This window comes from Paramisgurnus dabryanus, chromosome 20, assembly GCF_030506205.2.
Source record: "Paramisgurnus dabryanus chromosome 20, PD_genome_1.1, whole genome shotgun sequence".
In the NCBI taxonomy this organism is placed as follows: domain Eukaryota; kingdom Metazoa; phylum Chordata; class Actinopteri; order Cypriniformes; family Cobitidae; genus Paramisgurnus; species Paramisgurnus dabryanus.
The window spans coordinates 21,334,298-21,351,729 of record NC_133356.1 but is presented as its reverse complement, the minus strand read 5'-3'; the positions used below and the strand labels follow the sequence as shown (position 1 = coordinate 21,351,729).

At 39.1% G+C, this 17,432-nt stretch overlaps 1 protein-coding gene across 1 annotated transcript in view; it reads right to left on the bottom strand.

The window, feature by feature from the left end:
* Nucleotides 1-17,432, bottom strand: part of sdccag8 (SHH signaling and ciliogenesis regulator sdccag8) — a 52,755-nt gene that overhangs the window by 14,637 nt on the left and 20,686 nt on the right. The window contains exons 14-16 of the mRNA XM_065296992.2: nucleotides 10,254-10,381; nucleotides 9,006-9,114; nucleotides 3,080-3,211 (exon numbers count right to left, since the gene is read on the bottom strand). Of these exons, the coding sequence (XP_065153064.1) occupies nucleotides 3,080-3,211; nucleotides 9,006-9,114; nucleotides 10,254-10,381 (369 nt within the window). The remainder of the gene's footprint in view (nucleotides 1-3,079; nucleotides 3,212-9,005; nucleotides 9,115-10,253; nucleotides 10,382-17,432) is intronic.

Sequence of the window (17,432 nt, the reverse complement as noted above, 5' to 3'; positions counted from 1 at the left end):
ACAGATATTGTGTTCTGCGCAATTATAATGGACATATGTAAAAGTAAGAAGCAATAAATCTAATCTGGCTTACTGAATTAAAGAGGGAATTCTCCAAAATATCTGCTAGCTCCTGTTGCTAAATAAACACAGTATTTATACAAATTAAAGCACTGTCACATTACATTACTTTCATGTTATGATGTGTGAATGACATTTCTTAGTAAATAGGGGAGAGCGGGGCACAACCTAATGCTTTTTGGTTTTGGCTCAATCATTCAAAAAATATTTGAGTTTGATTAAATATATTTTGACACAAGCAACACATACACATCTGCTACAAATGAACATTTGAAGTTTGTTTCTATTGCTTACCATTCTTTGACAATTACACCAAACGGGAAAGAAGTGCAAACGTTACAACTTACCCCATAGGTGGGGTCAATTTTAACAGGCAGGGGGTTAGTTGTAACACTTGATAAAAATTAAGTTTGCAAGCAAATATTTCAATACTATTTTGTCTTTATACTTGAAGTGGATATTGTTTATATATTTGTCTATAATAGACAGGTATCACTAGTTTAATTATAAATGGATACAAATGTCTAAATATGTGAGAAAAAGCAGCACAATTATGACAAAAATTGTATATATATATATATATATATATATATATATATATATATATATATATATATATATATATATGTATATATATATATATATATATATATGTATGTAATACTACAGTTTCAAAAATCTAATTCTGAGATAATGAGCATCAAAGTCTGATTTTAGCCATTCATTTCATTATGATTTCACTCTTTGATGTGACCTAATTCAATCAATAGTCAAGATATTTACAAAAATAAATTTGACACATGATTTTTGATAAGACACATTTATTTTGTTCCCAGCCAGCAATCATTTGTGTGTAGCCTATTTAAAACAATGGTAAGAATTACGCTAACGTTAGCAGTTTTCATCTCGTAAGTGCTGATGGGTTAGTTGTACCACCGCGTTACAATTAACAACGCTAAATATTGGCTGCAGACATACAGTACAGGCCAAAAGTTTGGACACCCTCACTCGTTCTTTATTTATACATTATTCCATGTAACATAATAATAATAAACTCATCCAAACTATGTCATAACACAAATGCAACTTTGGAAATTATGTTGGTGACTGAAAGCTTCCAAAATAAACCAAAACTCTGTTAGATTTTATTATTGGAAGTGCAGTCACCCTTTGCCTAGAAATTGTTGAACCGTATGCGTGTCATTTTTTTAAGAAGCTTCTTAAATTTTCAATTTATGATGAATTTTAAAGAGTATAGAAGGAGCTGGAACAGTATGTAAGAAATGTATATCAATTAATTAGGGCTGGGACTCGATTAAAAAAAATTAATCTAATTAATTAGAGGCTTTGTAATTAATTAATCAAAATTAATCACATTTTAATCACATATAAATATTTGACCTGACAACATTGAGAAGTTATTTTTTCACATGGATTTTTAGTATACCATGAATAATGACTGAATACATAAGCTTAAGCAACAAAATATTGTTTATTTTTGTTCAACCAAGTCGTTGTACTCTGAGTCAGGCTAACGTCCACGCTAGCTGCTATATGTTTTGCATTGAGATGATACTTGAGGCTCGATGTGCTGCGGGTGATATGCAAATTCCTTGTTGCATAGCTTACACACAACCATGCTCTTATCGACGCTTCCATCCGTTTGTTTTTTTAAAAAAAAATCCCATCCACGGGGCCAACCAAAGCTATCTCATCAGCTTCTTCGTTCATGTTCACTGTGGTTTGTTGTTGTCTGAAGTAATGATGAACGCTAGTTGGTGCTCCAGGATATTCGGTCCGCCGAAACTCATCCAATGAGAAATGTTCCCCGGTGCAAAAATAAGTGTGATTAAAATGCGTAAAAAATGTTTAACGCGTTATTTTTTGTGTAATTAATTAGTCTTAATTAACGTGTTAAAGTCCCGGCCCTACAATTAATCATAAAATGGCCCTGATATGTCACTAGACATTAGGAAGTTGTCTATTAAGTGGAGTTGCAGCCCTCAACTGATGTTTATGTTGTCATTTTGTGTATTGGCCACCAGTTATGTGATTGCAGTACCAGTTTTAGTCACAAGTTTTGTGATTGCAATACCAATTTTGGCCACAATCCTACATACTGTTCCTTTAACTATTTGGTATTTATACAGTACTTTATTAAAAATAAAGGTGCTAAACAATGTCACTGAAGAATGATTTTTGGCTGTATGATTGCATAAAATGGCTCTGTTTTACAAAAGATTTTTAGAACCTCCTCCCATGAAGACATTTTTGTAGTGCCTTTATCTTTAAGAAGGTAAAAATTGATTTTTAAATAATATTGAATAAATAAATTGCAAATAATTACCTGTTAGAAATACATTTTTAAAGTCACCCTCTCATTTTTGGTCACTTATATATTGTTTAAACCTGCAAGTATCCTATTTAATGCATAAAAGTTTTTTTTCAGCTGTCCGAAGTCAAGATGTCATTCTTCTTTAATTGCATAAAATCCAGAAGGCGCTTCAAAAAGTAAATTGGTAAATGTTAAAGGGATAGTTCACCCAAAATTGAAAATTCTGTCATCTTTTACTCACTCTCATGTTGTTACAAACCTGTTGTATACATTTCTTTTTTCTGATGAACATGAAGGAAGATATTTTAAGGAATGTTTTGTAACCAAACCGATCATGAGCCCCATTTACTTCCATAGTAAAGAATACTATGGAAGTGAATGGGGCTCATTAACGGTTTGTTTACAAACATTCCTCAAACTATTGTCTTTTGTGTTCATCAAAAGAAAGAAATGTATAAAACAAGTTTGTAACAACATGAGGGCGAGTAAATGATGAGAGAGAGCTCTTTAAGCTAATTGAATCATTCAAAATTTACAGCTTTGTATCTAACCAAAAGATTTATCCTAATCTGTGTTGATTTTAGCTACTGCACATCACCTATTATTCAAAATGTTGTTATACACTAAACAAGATGCAGTTGGGTTAGTGTGGGACACTAAAGTGAGCAGGACGCATGTGTGTACCTTTGTTTCATGCGCTGATGCATCCTCCCGTGCTGCACACACTGCTCCTCCATCTCCTCACAGCGACCTCGCAGTTTCTCTGTGTTTTCCTGCAGGTGATCTCTCTCCAGGGATAACTGCTCTATTGTTGCCCTACACACACAAACAAACACGTTTAAATACACATTATCTACTGTAAACGGTGTTTTACTCAAATATTTGATCTAATAGCGAGACAGAGAGGAAACAGCATAAGGAAATGTCAGATCTGAATGATCAGCACATGCGCTAACCAATATGCCATGGCTCCAATGACAGTTTCTTAAACTGTTAAGTAGAGAGGACTTAACAAGTATGCACACTCGTTGTAACCAAAAACACCTGATAAAGCTGCCATCAGGTACAGCTCTGCCAAATCTACTCCATTAGCACTGTAAACACCCGCTCTCCGAAGTTAAAGAGCCCACACAGAAAACATTGTGTTCACGTAAGTCAACAGCACATTTCATTATAGTCCCTTGTAACTGTTAGAAATACAACTAATTACATTCAGCAACACAATTTACACTAAGATATGCGGATCAGAAACGAGGGCAACCTCTTTGTGAATGCTCTGCAGAAGGAAATTGTGGCCAGCGTGCTGTGTTCTCATCTGCCTGTATGTTTAAAACTCAACACTGAACAGAAGGTAACACTGTTACCGGACATGAAACAACAGGACAGGAAGATCAGATATAGATATATATATATATATATATATATATATATATATATATATATATATATATATATATATATATATATATATATATATATATATATATATATATATATATATATATATATATATAGAATGATACAGATATAACATTTTTGTAAAAATGATCTTGGTTTTTTACATTACCTCACGGTATAGTAACCTGATAGAGTCAAGATGAACGAGGCACCAAAGATAACTGGTAAGATACAGAAAAACTGAATGATCTCTATCGATGTAAATTCAAGCAAAAGGCTTTAAACCCCTTCATGCCAATCTCCATCAGGGAGACTTTATAGGCAACCGTGAGTGACAAGGAAAGTTTATAAAGGTGTTTTTTCTTATGTTTTTTACATACTTCTTCTTTAAAGAGACCACTCCAGTTTAGTCTTTAATCATCATTTCTACATGTATTGTGACCATTTCAGTCCAGTGTCTGTTAAAGGAAAACCCCACCCTTTTTAAAATATTTTACTAAGTTCTTACCCTCAACTTAGATTAAGTTAGATTAAATTAATACATATGTATCTTTATTTAATGTGTGCACTTAATCTTTGTACAGCGCGTCATGAATGTGTTAGCATTTAGCCTAGACCCATTGATTCATTAGGATCCAAGCAGGGATGAATTTTGAAACCACCAAACACTTCCATGTTTTTCCTATTTAAAGACTGTTACATGAGTAGTTACACAAGTAAGTATGGTGGCACAAAATAAAACATGGTGATTTTTTAAGCAAATAAAAATGAGAACTATATTGTATGGTGGAAGAGCACTTAGTTTGCAGCACTGCGACCTCGGCATGCAGTAATATCACTCCTGACTGCTCCCTATCTCGCTCAAACTTCCGTCAATATTACTGTGCTCGAGGTTGAAGTACAGAAAACTAATTTTTTTTCCGCCATACAATACAGTTCTAATTTTTTATCCGCTTTAAAAATCGGCACGTTTAAAAAGGTAAAACACCCCTGATAATATAGTTTTGTATATTATTTTGCATTTCTGTCAAGAGATCCTTCTAAAAATTACACACTGCACCTTTAAAGGTGCAGTGTGTAAATTTTAGCGGCATCTAGTGGTGAAGTTGCAAATTGCAACCAGCGGCTCAGCACACTGCCCAACCTTCACTTTTAAAACGCATAAAGAAGCTACGATAGCCACTACCGGACAAACATTTCATCGTCGGAGACAACTTAGTAAAAACGTTTGTCCGTTAAGGGCTTCTGTAGAAACATGGTGGCACAAAATGGCGACCTCCATGTAAGGGGACCCTCGGTGTATGTAGATAAAAACGTCTCATTCTAAGGTAAAAAAATCATAACGGTTTATTATAAAAGGTCTTTATACTCCACTAATAATATATGTTTTGTATATTATTTTGCATTTCTTTCAAGAGATCCTACTAAAAATTACACACTGCAACTTTAAGATTCGAAAACACTGCATCTTTTTTTAATTTTGACCATTTACCCAATTTAAATTATCTGCAAATAAATGCAAATTAAAACCTTATTTTTATCAGGACTTTGGCAGAAATATTCATAGTTGACAGAATTAAACAAAAAAGATCACTTTACTTAAAGACATACCTATAAGTTAATTTAGAAAAACTGAAAATAATCTTAAAGTGGTCTATTTATTTTTTTCTGCGCTGTATACTGTACAGTATGTATGTATTTACGGATGGATGGATGTACTGTATTCATGTGTAAGTGTGTATATACATTCATTTTACTATTTATTCTTCTATACAATTTTTATTATTTTAAATGTAGTATTTCAAAAAAAAAAAAATGTAAAAGTAATTTATGTAAGGAATAATTGACGAAGGGCTATTGAATTATTGGAAAATAATGCACACCCAAGGTGGTAAAGCAGCACGAAGCAGAGTACCACGGTTATCACAAACATTGCTCTGGTGGATATTTTAAGACATTTGACAGGTTAGGTGTGCGTTTTACAGAAAAAAGCATTAACACCCATGGAACATTTCTAAACCAATCACAATAAAGCATTCAACAGCCTTGTGGTGTATAAGTGGTTAATAACATGCAAAATTGTTATGAAGTCATTAGCAAAATACTGTTTGGGATAGTTTTACTTGGACTATAACATGTCAACATGCAAGACATGCAAAAGTATTTCAAGCTTTTCTATTATGTTCATCTAGACAATGCTTTGCCAAATTTTGTAATCCTTTGACGTTAGACCAAAACAGCTTTTGTTTACCTTTCTTACAGTGCATTTAAATCGCTCTGAGATGTCACAAATAAATCTGTAACTAATAATAGTTTTTTTTATCATTATTATATTAATAATTCAAAGAACAGCATGAGGCACTGCAAGCCACTTCAGTCACCACTTCACATTTCATGTCAACTGCCCACTCGCATGTGTGCATTTGATAACTTCAACATTTAAAAAAGATTAAACCATTCGCAAAAAATTTTTTTCGCAACAACATAAATGGAAACGTAGCATCTATTTTCTCAGATGCCCTCCTAAGTTCAGCATAAAGGCGGAAGGAGGGGTTTTGGAGAAGGCGAGCAGCAGTGGCCTGTACCTTCCCAAGCTGGGCTGACTGACCATGGCAGATTGCAAGCTGCGATGTGAGTAATGCGCTTTACACTGTTTTAACAGCTGACTACCCCAGAGGCCTGAGGTGAGAGGCACATGTGATAGGCAGAGAGCAAAGCCTGCGCAGAGGACAGACTGTCGGTGTGCCAAGGTACAGTGACAGCTCCCTTACTGGGGCACAGACTAGAGCAGTATGGCACGGAGAGGATGCCACGCTCTGGATAACACACCGCAAGAGCTTCTGAACTGAATATCGGCCTTCATGAAGATACAGAATTCGCAAAGCATCAACAGGATCAAACAGTTGAGAAGAGAATGTCAATACCCAATCTGCATTTCAAACACAGAGACTGGTTTTCACAGAGATCAGAACTATGTACTTTATAGAGTGATGGACTGGAAACATTTTTCTTAATGTTGTCGTTCATCTGTGCATATGCTAGACGGGCCAGTGATGACGGAGAAACTCGCTGTGTTTGAAATGCAGTACAAACTGTGATCAGGACAGGCCGAGTTATCACTTCTTTTAAACAATGAATTTCAATGACTTGATTACTCACAAGATGCAAATTCTAGTTCGGTAGACAAAAAATTTGAAATCAAGAGTTATGTAGGTCTAGGCATCACAGTTTAAAATCCTTACATGATATGGACATTTTAACTGCACAATTTCTCACAAAGCAAACAAAAAGAAAGATAGTATTTTAGGCCCGCTCCTAAAACCTGACCGTTCTGATTGGCTCAGGTCACAAGGTTTCATCAATAAGCTGAGTTTAAGATTCAACTTTATGCCCATGTAGAGCTCTATCTATAGCTTGGTACACAACAAGCCGACGGTCGGCCGTCTGGCAGGTTTTAAAAGGGACATCTCACAAGACTTTTTTAAGATGTAAAATAAATCTTTGGTGTCCCAGAAGTACGTATGTGAAGTTTTAGCTCAAAATACCATATAGACAATTTATTATAGCATGTTAAAATTGCCACTTTGTAGGTGTAAGCTGTTTTGGGTGTGTCCTTTTAAATGCAAATGAGCTAAACTCTGCACAAAATGGCAGTGACGTGGTTGGATAGTGCGGGTTAAGAGGCGGTATTATAAACTGCTGACATCACAAGGGGAGCAAAATTTCAATGACCTTTTTGTACATGCTTGCAGAGAATGGTTTACTAAAAATAAGTTACTTGGTTGATCTTTTTCACATTTTCTAGGTTGATAGAAGCACTGGGGAACCAATTATAGCACTTAAACATGTAAAAAGTCTGATTTTCATCATATGTCCCCTTTAAGCATCCTCTGACTTAGTTTTATTTGTGTATTCTGCACTGTTGTCTAATGTCAGTTACCGTCTCCTTTCACTTTTTATCAATTCAGAACAACTTGCTTGTCTGGTGGTGGTGCTCCTCTGTGGGTGTTTTCACATCTGTAGTATGGTTCATTTGGTCCGGACCAAAAGCAAAAAATGATACATTGTAGCAGTTTTAAATCCTTTTCACACCACACTGATTGCTCTGGTCCGCACCAGTTGAAACAAACCAAAATTCAGTCATATGATAAGATCCACATCACTCATTGGCCACATGTATTTAAATGTATTTTCTAAACTGTTTCTTGATTGGTCAGAATCAACGTGCGCGAAATTCCAACGGAACCCTGGGAGTAAACTAAAAAGAGGAAAATACAGCAGACACCATGGACAGATGGCTGCACGTAGTAATTATGTCCATGGTTGTTATACATAGTTTGTATACAGTACTCTAGACAAACCGTTCGTTTCCAGAATGAATCGCGGATGCGGCTTGAAAACAACGTTTTAATGCACTACAAACGGCGAAGACACCAAATTTAGGAGACTCCGTCCGCACCTCCTCGCAACTCCAGGTATGTCCGCGATTTACCATTGGGCTAATATTAAATATAATATATAATAAAACTGTCAACAAACACTTCCTCATCCGATAATGCACTGCGCAGCTGACTACGGCAGCTGGTTTAGTCCAAAATGCGCAGTACTTTTGCCATTAGGTCAGTTAGATCTCGGATCGTGTTCTCACCACAAACTAACCGTTTGAAAGCCTACCGAGACCACCTCTTCAAGGAGGTCTTGGTCCGCTTGTTTGGTCTGCTTTTGGTGCGCACCAGAGTTCGATTGCTGCATTCTCACCTGCCCGAACGAACCGCATCAAATGAGCTATCGAACTCTGGTACGATTCAACCGAACTAAATGAGGCAGGTGTGAAAGCACCCTATGAGTCATGAGAAGAGACTCATAAGACACCACAGATATATCATAATTCCATCTGAGGTGAGCGGGATTTGTATGAGATGGGTACGTAAATTATCATTTGTTTATGTTTTGTATACCAGCAGTCACTAGCTCTACCCAATTCCTGTTTTTTGAGTAAGTAATACCAACTACTGCCACCTGCTGGAGTGGCACAGAACAGACATGCCACTTGGCCAACGTCCACTTGTTTTGTCAGGGCAACTTTGAACTCAGACACAGCCAGCACACAGGCAATGTGAGCCTTATAGTTTTTGCTACTTCGTTGGTGTCGGTTTGATGTGTCCCAACCATTTTAAATATTGTTGATTTTAAAAGTAAAAGTGTTACAAACCTGCTGCTCTGGGACAGTTCCTCCAGCTTCGCCCCAAGCGTGTGACATTCCTCTTTTAGTTTCCTGATCAAACTGTTCTGAGCACTCATCAGATCGTCTGTTTCACTGGCTGTGCACAGAATAACACAACAATGACACAGATATGATAAAAAATACACAGGTAAAGTCACTCACTGGGTGCAAAAATACGAACATGTGTAAATAATATGAAACATTTTCTATAATACATAGTAATAATTAATAATAACAAAAGTGGAACAAGGAGAGAGAGAGAGAGAGAGAGAGAGAGAGAGAGAGAGAGAGAGAGAGAGAGAGAGAGAGAGAGAGAGAGAGAGAGAGAGAGAGAGAGAGAGAGAGAGAGAGAGAGAGAGAGAGAGAGAGAGAGAGAGAGAGAGAGAGAGAGAGAGAGAGAGAGAGAGAGAGAGAGAGAGAGAGAGAGAGAGAGAGGAATGGGCCAAAGGGAATAAGTAAAAACATTGGGTAACATTCTCATTCATTCAATGAGTTTAAAAAGTTTTGTTAAAAAGTTTTTTAAAGGGAATCCAACTGAGTTGCTGTGCTTTGAAAAAAGCATGTGAAGGCCAACACACAAACCAGGATAAAAAGACCAACAAACTGGACTCTAAACAAACAGGGCAGAGCAAAAAAAGTGGCATCCTCTAGAGGCAATTCTGTTTTAACTACTAAAAAAAACGATCCATTTAGAGTTAAACAAACAGGGATGGGGAGGCGGGGAAAAATAATTAGCTATTGAGAGTGGCCATTATATGCTTAGAGATGGAAGTGGTCTGTGGTATTAAAGGACTAATACCACGAGCCCAGAGAGTTTCACGCTGAGCTTCTGATGCCATTTCTCTTTAGACAACATGTGTGCCGTACAGCCGCGCCAAAAATAAGCCCTTTGTTTTCTCTGCACTTTGTTCTGGCAATCAGCATGCCTCAAGTTTCTTGAAACACAGGTAAATAAACTAAACTCGCCCATCCAGATGGTGCAACAGATGTGAGAGCAGCACTCTGAAATCAGCAGACAGTGGGCAGCGTCGCCCGCCTCCCCTCCATTTTTAAACGCTAACTAATACGTAGCTCCGAACCGCCGGAGTGCCGAGCATCTGCTCCCTTCGGCCAGCCAAAGGTTACAGGTGTTCCTGATGCCGTCCCACACAGCGTGGCTCACGGCCGAAGCGTGCGGGCGGAAGGGCGGGTGAGGCGGTTGTTTTGGCAAGGGGCGACAAGCCGGCGGACACCCACCACTCCTCTCGTGCTGCGCTTCCATTTGCTGAAGCTTCTGTGTCAGCTCGCGTTCGCGCCGCTGTGCCTGGAAGGTCAGAGCGGCCATGTCCTCGCCACAGCAGCGCTCAGCCGCCTCCTTCTCTTGCCTGCAGAGCGAGAGAAAACAGAGAGAGAGACACATGTAGATCAGATACAAATGGATATTTGGGTAGATTAAAAGGTGAAATGTTGAATTCTGTGTCATTTAATGTATTTATCTGCCACTGGTTCACAAACAAATTACTACAAAAAATGGTCACTGAATAATGAAATTTTTTCATTTACATATGAGGAGCTCAGATGCAAAACACTCTAAGTGCGTCTGACATGTTTTTTTTTTTTTGTAAATTAGCATTTTATATCACATTCTGCCAACAAAGTGGTATTTCAGAATGGCCTGAGGCTAGGATTAAGTGGATATAAAGTGAAAGTATTTGATGACTGTATAATACGTAGAGCTTTTGGTTCTCGTTTTTGATGAAGGTGATATCTAGGGGCTTTTGCATCTGAACAAATATATAACATCACAAGCACTTTGTCACAATAGTGACACAATGACAATTGTAGTGCACAATGACACTAAGCCACTTTTCCAATCCTTCCACTAGCACATAAAATCAATAACATATAAATCTACCCATTGCTTAGGTCAGTGGTTCTCAAACTTTTTCAGCGTGCCCCCCTTGTGTATGGTGCATTCCTTCGTGCCCCCCCCAAAAATGTATGACAATAAAAGTTTAAAACGTAACATTTTAATTAAACAAAACATTACATTATACAAAGTAGTGCTATTGGCTAGTAGCCTTATTTTTTTTTATTTAAATACACAGAATTTATGATAAATTAATGTATTTTATAAAATGTCATAAAACTGGGGCCCCCTGGCACCATCTTGCGGCCCCCCTGGGGCCCCCAGTTTGAGAACCACTTAGGTAGGCTTAGATAGCCTTCATGACTCTATCATAGCCTTAAAGGCCGAAGTTTGGTCAATTTTTTACACGTATGTGAGGGTCGGCTTTCAGTGCGCGTGATGCAGTTTTCATCATCAGAAGAGTGCCCGCGTACTGTACGAGCACCGCCAGATTCTTGAAACCGGCAGAAGTATTGTCCATTTTTTATGCATACGCGAGTATCCGCATACAATGCACGTGATGCAATTTTCATCATCAGAAAAGTGTGTGTGTACTGTACGTGCAGTGATATTTTTGAAACCCTGTGTACATTGTACACGTAGGTGCCGCATGTATCCACAGGATAATGTAGGATGTAGTTTAGGAGATGCATTTCATTTTGTTGCAATGCGCATGCGTCGAACGTCCAGTATATATACACAAATCAACTATACTTCGCATGGCTGTGTGTCCAACCAAGCGTGTACATTCGTTATCGGTCACGTATTATTGGTGTATATCCGCATTTATCATTGCACCCCTATAATAAAGTGGATTAATCTTACATATTGACGTTATGTGACATTATCACACCTCATTACTATTATAATCCTTTACTTCATGCTTTACTATTGATTTCAGTCACCTGTGTGGTACACTTGACTGCTTCGGTATTGAAAGGTTACAGTTGTGCAGACGGCTTTGCTGAATCTCAATTAGGGATCGACAACACAGCGGTTCCCAATATGAAATATTTGACATTGAGTATATCCGATAGAGCAGCTCAAAGGTGAAAACAAAAGCACAAATCAACAATGTAAATCAATTTCAGCTCGACGGCCTGCTTAAACAACATCACAAACAGCACAACTAGTTTACTCTACAAAAAGCGCCCGCATAATGCAAGCCAAAAAAAGTAAAAGGACGAGAAAAAAAAAACACCCACAAAACTCAAGTCAAAGTGTGTTAATTAACAGTGAAGCCTGAAAACTTTTCCCGCACACTGGGTTTGGAACGAAGCTGGAGAAGTGACCGTCTCTGCAGGCCTGCTGTCGTCTGGAGTGTGAAGGCGCTCCGCCTGCGAGAGCTGCGCGAGAGAGAGCGAGCGGGGGGAGAGCGCGCGGCCCCCGCTGTGCTTGAACAGCGGCCTAAAACACCATCCACACCAGCGCTCAGCAGGGGCTCACAAAGGCCTCACAGCCAGCCATTTGTTACTGTGGCTTTCCAGGGGGCCCAGCCACTCGCTGGGGTGCGGGGGTGTGGATGGAGCGAAGGGGGGGTCGGGTGTTTGTCGACCAATTAGCATGAGATAGACCGCCAGAAAGTTACCGAGAGCACTTTAGGGAAAAAGTTGGCGGAGCGAGAGGCCTTCAAGTGAGATAGCGTGGACACTGACGGAAAGGAAAGTTTGTGTGTTTAAAAGCAAATTACATCTGATAAAGAAGTATGTGGCTAGCAGAGCAATGAAGGAGGTGTTCTCTTGTATGGACTAATGGTATTTTCTTGTATTTATTGCACTAGCAATATACTATAACCAGATTTATAAATTGATTGTTGTTTTAACTTCAATTAATTATTAATTAAATCAATGCTTAATGCAGAATCACAATCGAGCGGTTCAGTTTATAGTCATTAAAACATGTAGAATTCACGTTTGATGGAAATTTGATTTATATTTGACAATGTGGTTAACAACTTTGTAATAGCCGTTTCATGTGGTATGGGCAATCGCGAGAGTCTAGTTAATTTTCAATAGGAGACGTGCGGATAGTGGTAAAACGTGGGCGGCTACAGAGGTGAATCGCTCCGCACGCCTTGCTCGTGGACCCAAAATCCTGTGCATTCTGCGGACATGGCATTTCATGGCAGGTGCCGTTGAAGATAAACATATTTGCACTAAATGCTGCACAAAACGCTTCCACTACACAAGAAAAGCTGTAGCCGGGCGGCAATCTCATCGCTTGCCGCTTATCATAACCTTGCCCACCCAGTTTTGGGTTTAAAAAATGTATGTTGGTAACTACAACAAGGATGTGAATATACAGTATGAGCTTGACAAATCACTTGACCATTGTGGAATACTGTCAATGCCATTCCAAAAATATATTCGAGACTTTAGAGGGAATTAACAAAAGAGACTAAACAGAAAATTAGCCTTTACATGTTGGCCTACCAAATGACATCACGACTGAACAACTTTACAATAAAAACGTATTGTGCAATAATTTACTAGAAACATTAGAGCACCAAACATACCGATAAAAGCAACGTCAAGCAGTGCTGATGTCAAATTCTTGTAATTATGGAATAACCCAAAAGCATATTTTTAGTGTTATTTCAATTTCTGTCATCCGTTTTGAGGGCTTGCAATACCATGAATACGAAGCCAGACCAGGCGCGCCTCGAACCCTCTCCTGCCATTCAAACAATGCCAGGTCAGGGTGTGTTTGCTCACTGCTGTTAATGATGTGAGCGAAGCCTAATGTCTCCGGTCAGGAGCCATAGCCGGGTCGGTCGGCCTGCCTTGTAGGGAGCAGCGTCGAGCCGCGGAAAGCAGTTTCCGTAGCTGGGTGCTGGTGGAGCGCGAGGGCTGAGGGCTGCCTAAGTGGGTACTATTCAAGCTGTTGCCCATTTGATTTGGACTACCACAGACCGCTCGAGCGCAGAGTTTGCAGCACCCTGCGGTGCTCCGTGATCCCACGCCAGAAATGACCAAATGCTACCGTTCCTAAAATGTGCGCAAATTGGAGTCAGCCGTTTGGCTTCGTGAGCACTCAACAGTTCACAAGGACACTTGCCATCGTTTGTATGTTAATATATGTGCGAGGGAAACTTTCGAAAGTGAAAAAGTACAGGTTGCACTGCAAGGAAAGAAGGCATTAATAGAGTATGTTAGTTTAACGTTCATTCTCGTTTGCTAATTAAGGTTTTACTGCAAACCTGTTAGGTAAAAATGTATACAGTAAATTCAAAAGACTGACGCAGATTGTGACCAACACTAGGTCCATAAAGAAACCTAAACTATTTTCTATATGTGCACTAGAAGATATTGATAAAAAAAAACTTGCTAACACGTTAAGTACTGTGGACAGAAGTAGAAAACACGCTCACATCAAACCTCAGATGTTTTATATGCACTTGGTCAGTGTCAATCTCACTCCCATTTCCTGTTTTCCACTGACACTCACGCGCTCGCTCCATCCCGCCAAGACCAGAGCCCAACCTGAGCTGCCTTGACTCACGTCCGCGGTGCCGGTTACACACCCTACGTTTACTCTACATCCAAACAGCATCTATTACCGTGCCTGTCAGCCACTCTATCGCTCGCCCCGTACCCCTCCACACCCTCCGTTTATACCCCCCCTTCGCTGCTCCCTCCCACCCTTTTTCCTTTAACTAAACTGGCTCTGGCTCCCTCCATCTGGTCCCCTTTCCTTCAGCAGCCCCGCACCTGTTCACACCTCCTCTCCTGTTGGACTGCATTGAACATTTCCTCCGATGCCAGGGCTATTCTGGCACTCGCAACCTCTCTGTCATTCAATCCATCTGTCAGAAGTGAACTTTGTTTACCGCCAGCTTCTGCTTTCTTCTTCAAGAAGCGCGAAACCCCCTCAAGGTCAGAGGCAAAACGAATTGCAGACGCCACCAATTTACAAACAACCCCCTCCCTTTCTAAAAGAAACCCCTATCAACAGACCAACTAATCACGATAATCGTTTTTTTCTTATGCATCCTCTGAGACTGTTGTGGTTTCAAAACGAGCGCAGAGGAAGCCGAGATGTGTTCACATATGCCGAATACATACCCACGTAGTCTGATTAGCTCAAGAAATTACAGACTTCACATGTGTGCTTATAATAAAAACCTTGTGAAGTACACAAAATAATTTATTTGTGAGTGTTAATACAATGCTTTTGGGCTTTCGAAGACGTAAATAAATAAATTATTTAACCAAATCCAAAAAAGTGCCTCTCAGAGGGGTCCTATCAGTACCTCAGAAATACTTATTGGTACCAAATGTATACACATCTGTACCTAAATAGTACATATTAGGACCTTTTAAAAAGGGTACTGCCCCCGTCACAGCATGGGACAATTTTTTGAAAAAAAATTTCTGACAGCGTATCAAGAAAGTAATGTCATGCCTTGCACTACAGTATGACCAATAGAAGCACAGATTTTAGATTCAGACATTTTGGGCAGTTCTGGGGTATCATTTTAGGATATCCCACAAACTGATGCAGACTCTTTCGTCCAAGGAACCCAATTTATTTATAGCAGAATATCTAAGCTGCTTTTTTCTACACCATAAATGTGAATGGTGAACACAGCAGTCAAACAAAACTAAAATTTAAATTTCAGTCTGCTCCCCACACATTGCTGTCATATGGATTGTTATGCAGCTGTCTTATGTCATATTTCAAAATATTATAGAAGGTTGTAAAGAGTATTTTTATGGTGTTTTTATTTTTGGAGATTGATAGGCCCAATTTCACAAGAAGCTTAAACATTCTGCTTAAAGGTGCATTGTGTAACTTTTAGGACCTCTTGACAGAAATGCAATATAATATGCATAACTATATTATCAGTGGTGTATAATAAGACCTAACATAATGTCGTTTTTATCTACATACACCGCGGGTCCCCTTACATGGAAGTAGGCGTCATGTTTCTACAGTAGTCCTTAATGGACAAACTGCTTTACAGAGCGCGTTTCGATCCTAAGTTGTCTCAGATGATGACACATCCTGTGGCGGCTACAATATGCGTTTTGAAATTGAGGGGTGAGCTGTTTGGTGCAATTCACAATCTCACCACTAGATGCTGCTAAAATTATTTTAACCAGAAGAAAATCATACAGGTAATGAACAACACAAGTGTAGTTACATTAGAGTTAATACTACAATTAAAAAATTTATATTTATAAATGAACTAGTATAATTAGTATAAAACAGGTAACTGTATAACTGTGTATTAAACTTTAAAAATAGGAAATAATTAAAATCATAAATACTGTTTGCCAATACATCGGCCGATTATGCTTGCTATGCTTCTCAATGAATTACGGTGAAATGCCGCTACATCCAAAAGCCAGAGGGCGCTCTCGTGCAGAAACTCAATATGCGCCATAGAAGAAGTACCATTTACACACGCCGCTCCAGGAAATGCCTAAAAGCTAATTATATTGCTGTTCTTCAAACCTTTTTAGGTATTTTCAAGATAATAAACAACATTTATAACAATTATGTTTGACGAGTGTTGCTTTTTCATATGCATGTTATAAATGACTCAGTGATTTTAGATTGATAAGGACTTCCTACTGATCAAAGAGCCGTAACGCATGAGCATAATAGCTATGCATAATATCGGCTGTGTGATATCAGGCATTATTAGTGTGTATCGGCATCCCATCCCTAATCATAAACATGAGAAAGTGAGAAAATAAGACAGAACACTATCCCTGGGTGCAACAGCCGGTGACTGTGATGCCGAGGCTCGCGCTTTGGCTCCATGACGCATTACCACAGCTCAGGCTGACCTGGAAGAGCTTGTGCCAGACCTCCTACCCGCGTCACCTCAGATGGGAGACCCAGCAAAACCATCCCTCTATCACACACTAAACATGCTCTCCAAAAGCCTGACGTGCCCGTGTTCAGAATCCAAACCCGCCACAAAAAGCGCATGACCATTGAGGAGCAAACAAACAGCGTTTTTTAACCCGACGGGGTGTCGGGATGATGGGTGTTAGGGTTGTGCCCAAAACCTTCCACTCCAATCTCATGACAGGTTTTTGTGCAAGAACGCCCGCTTTGTGATGAACTCCTTATGCCATCTGGAGACTGAAGGAGATAGAGGCCAGGGGAAAAACATGGAAATAGAGGAGGAGATAGCTGTCCTACATAAGGACAGGGGCTTTTAAGATTCAGCATATTTGAGCATGTTTATTTAAATTAAAAAATTAGGATATACACAAGTAAAACGTTTTTGATCTGCACCAATCACATTGTTGTAGCTGTATGCATTGGGGGGCGCTGTGAAACATGACATAGAGATGATGACAAGACCGACGTTGACTACTGGCAGACCACACTAAAAACCAATTCCAGAAACACGTGGACACTTTTAGGTACCATTAGAAATCAGTGCTTTTGCCTCAGCTATTGCTATACCTGAAATCTATCACTCAAATTGGCCAAGAACAAAGTGTCATAGAGAGGCTCTAAAAAGAAGAATGATAAGGAGAACAACCCAGCTTCCAGAAACAGTA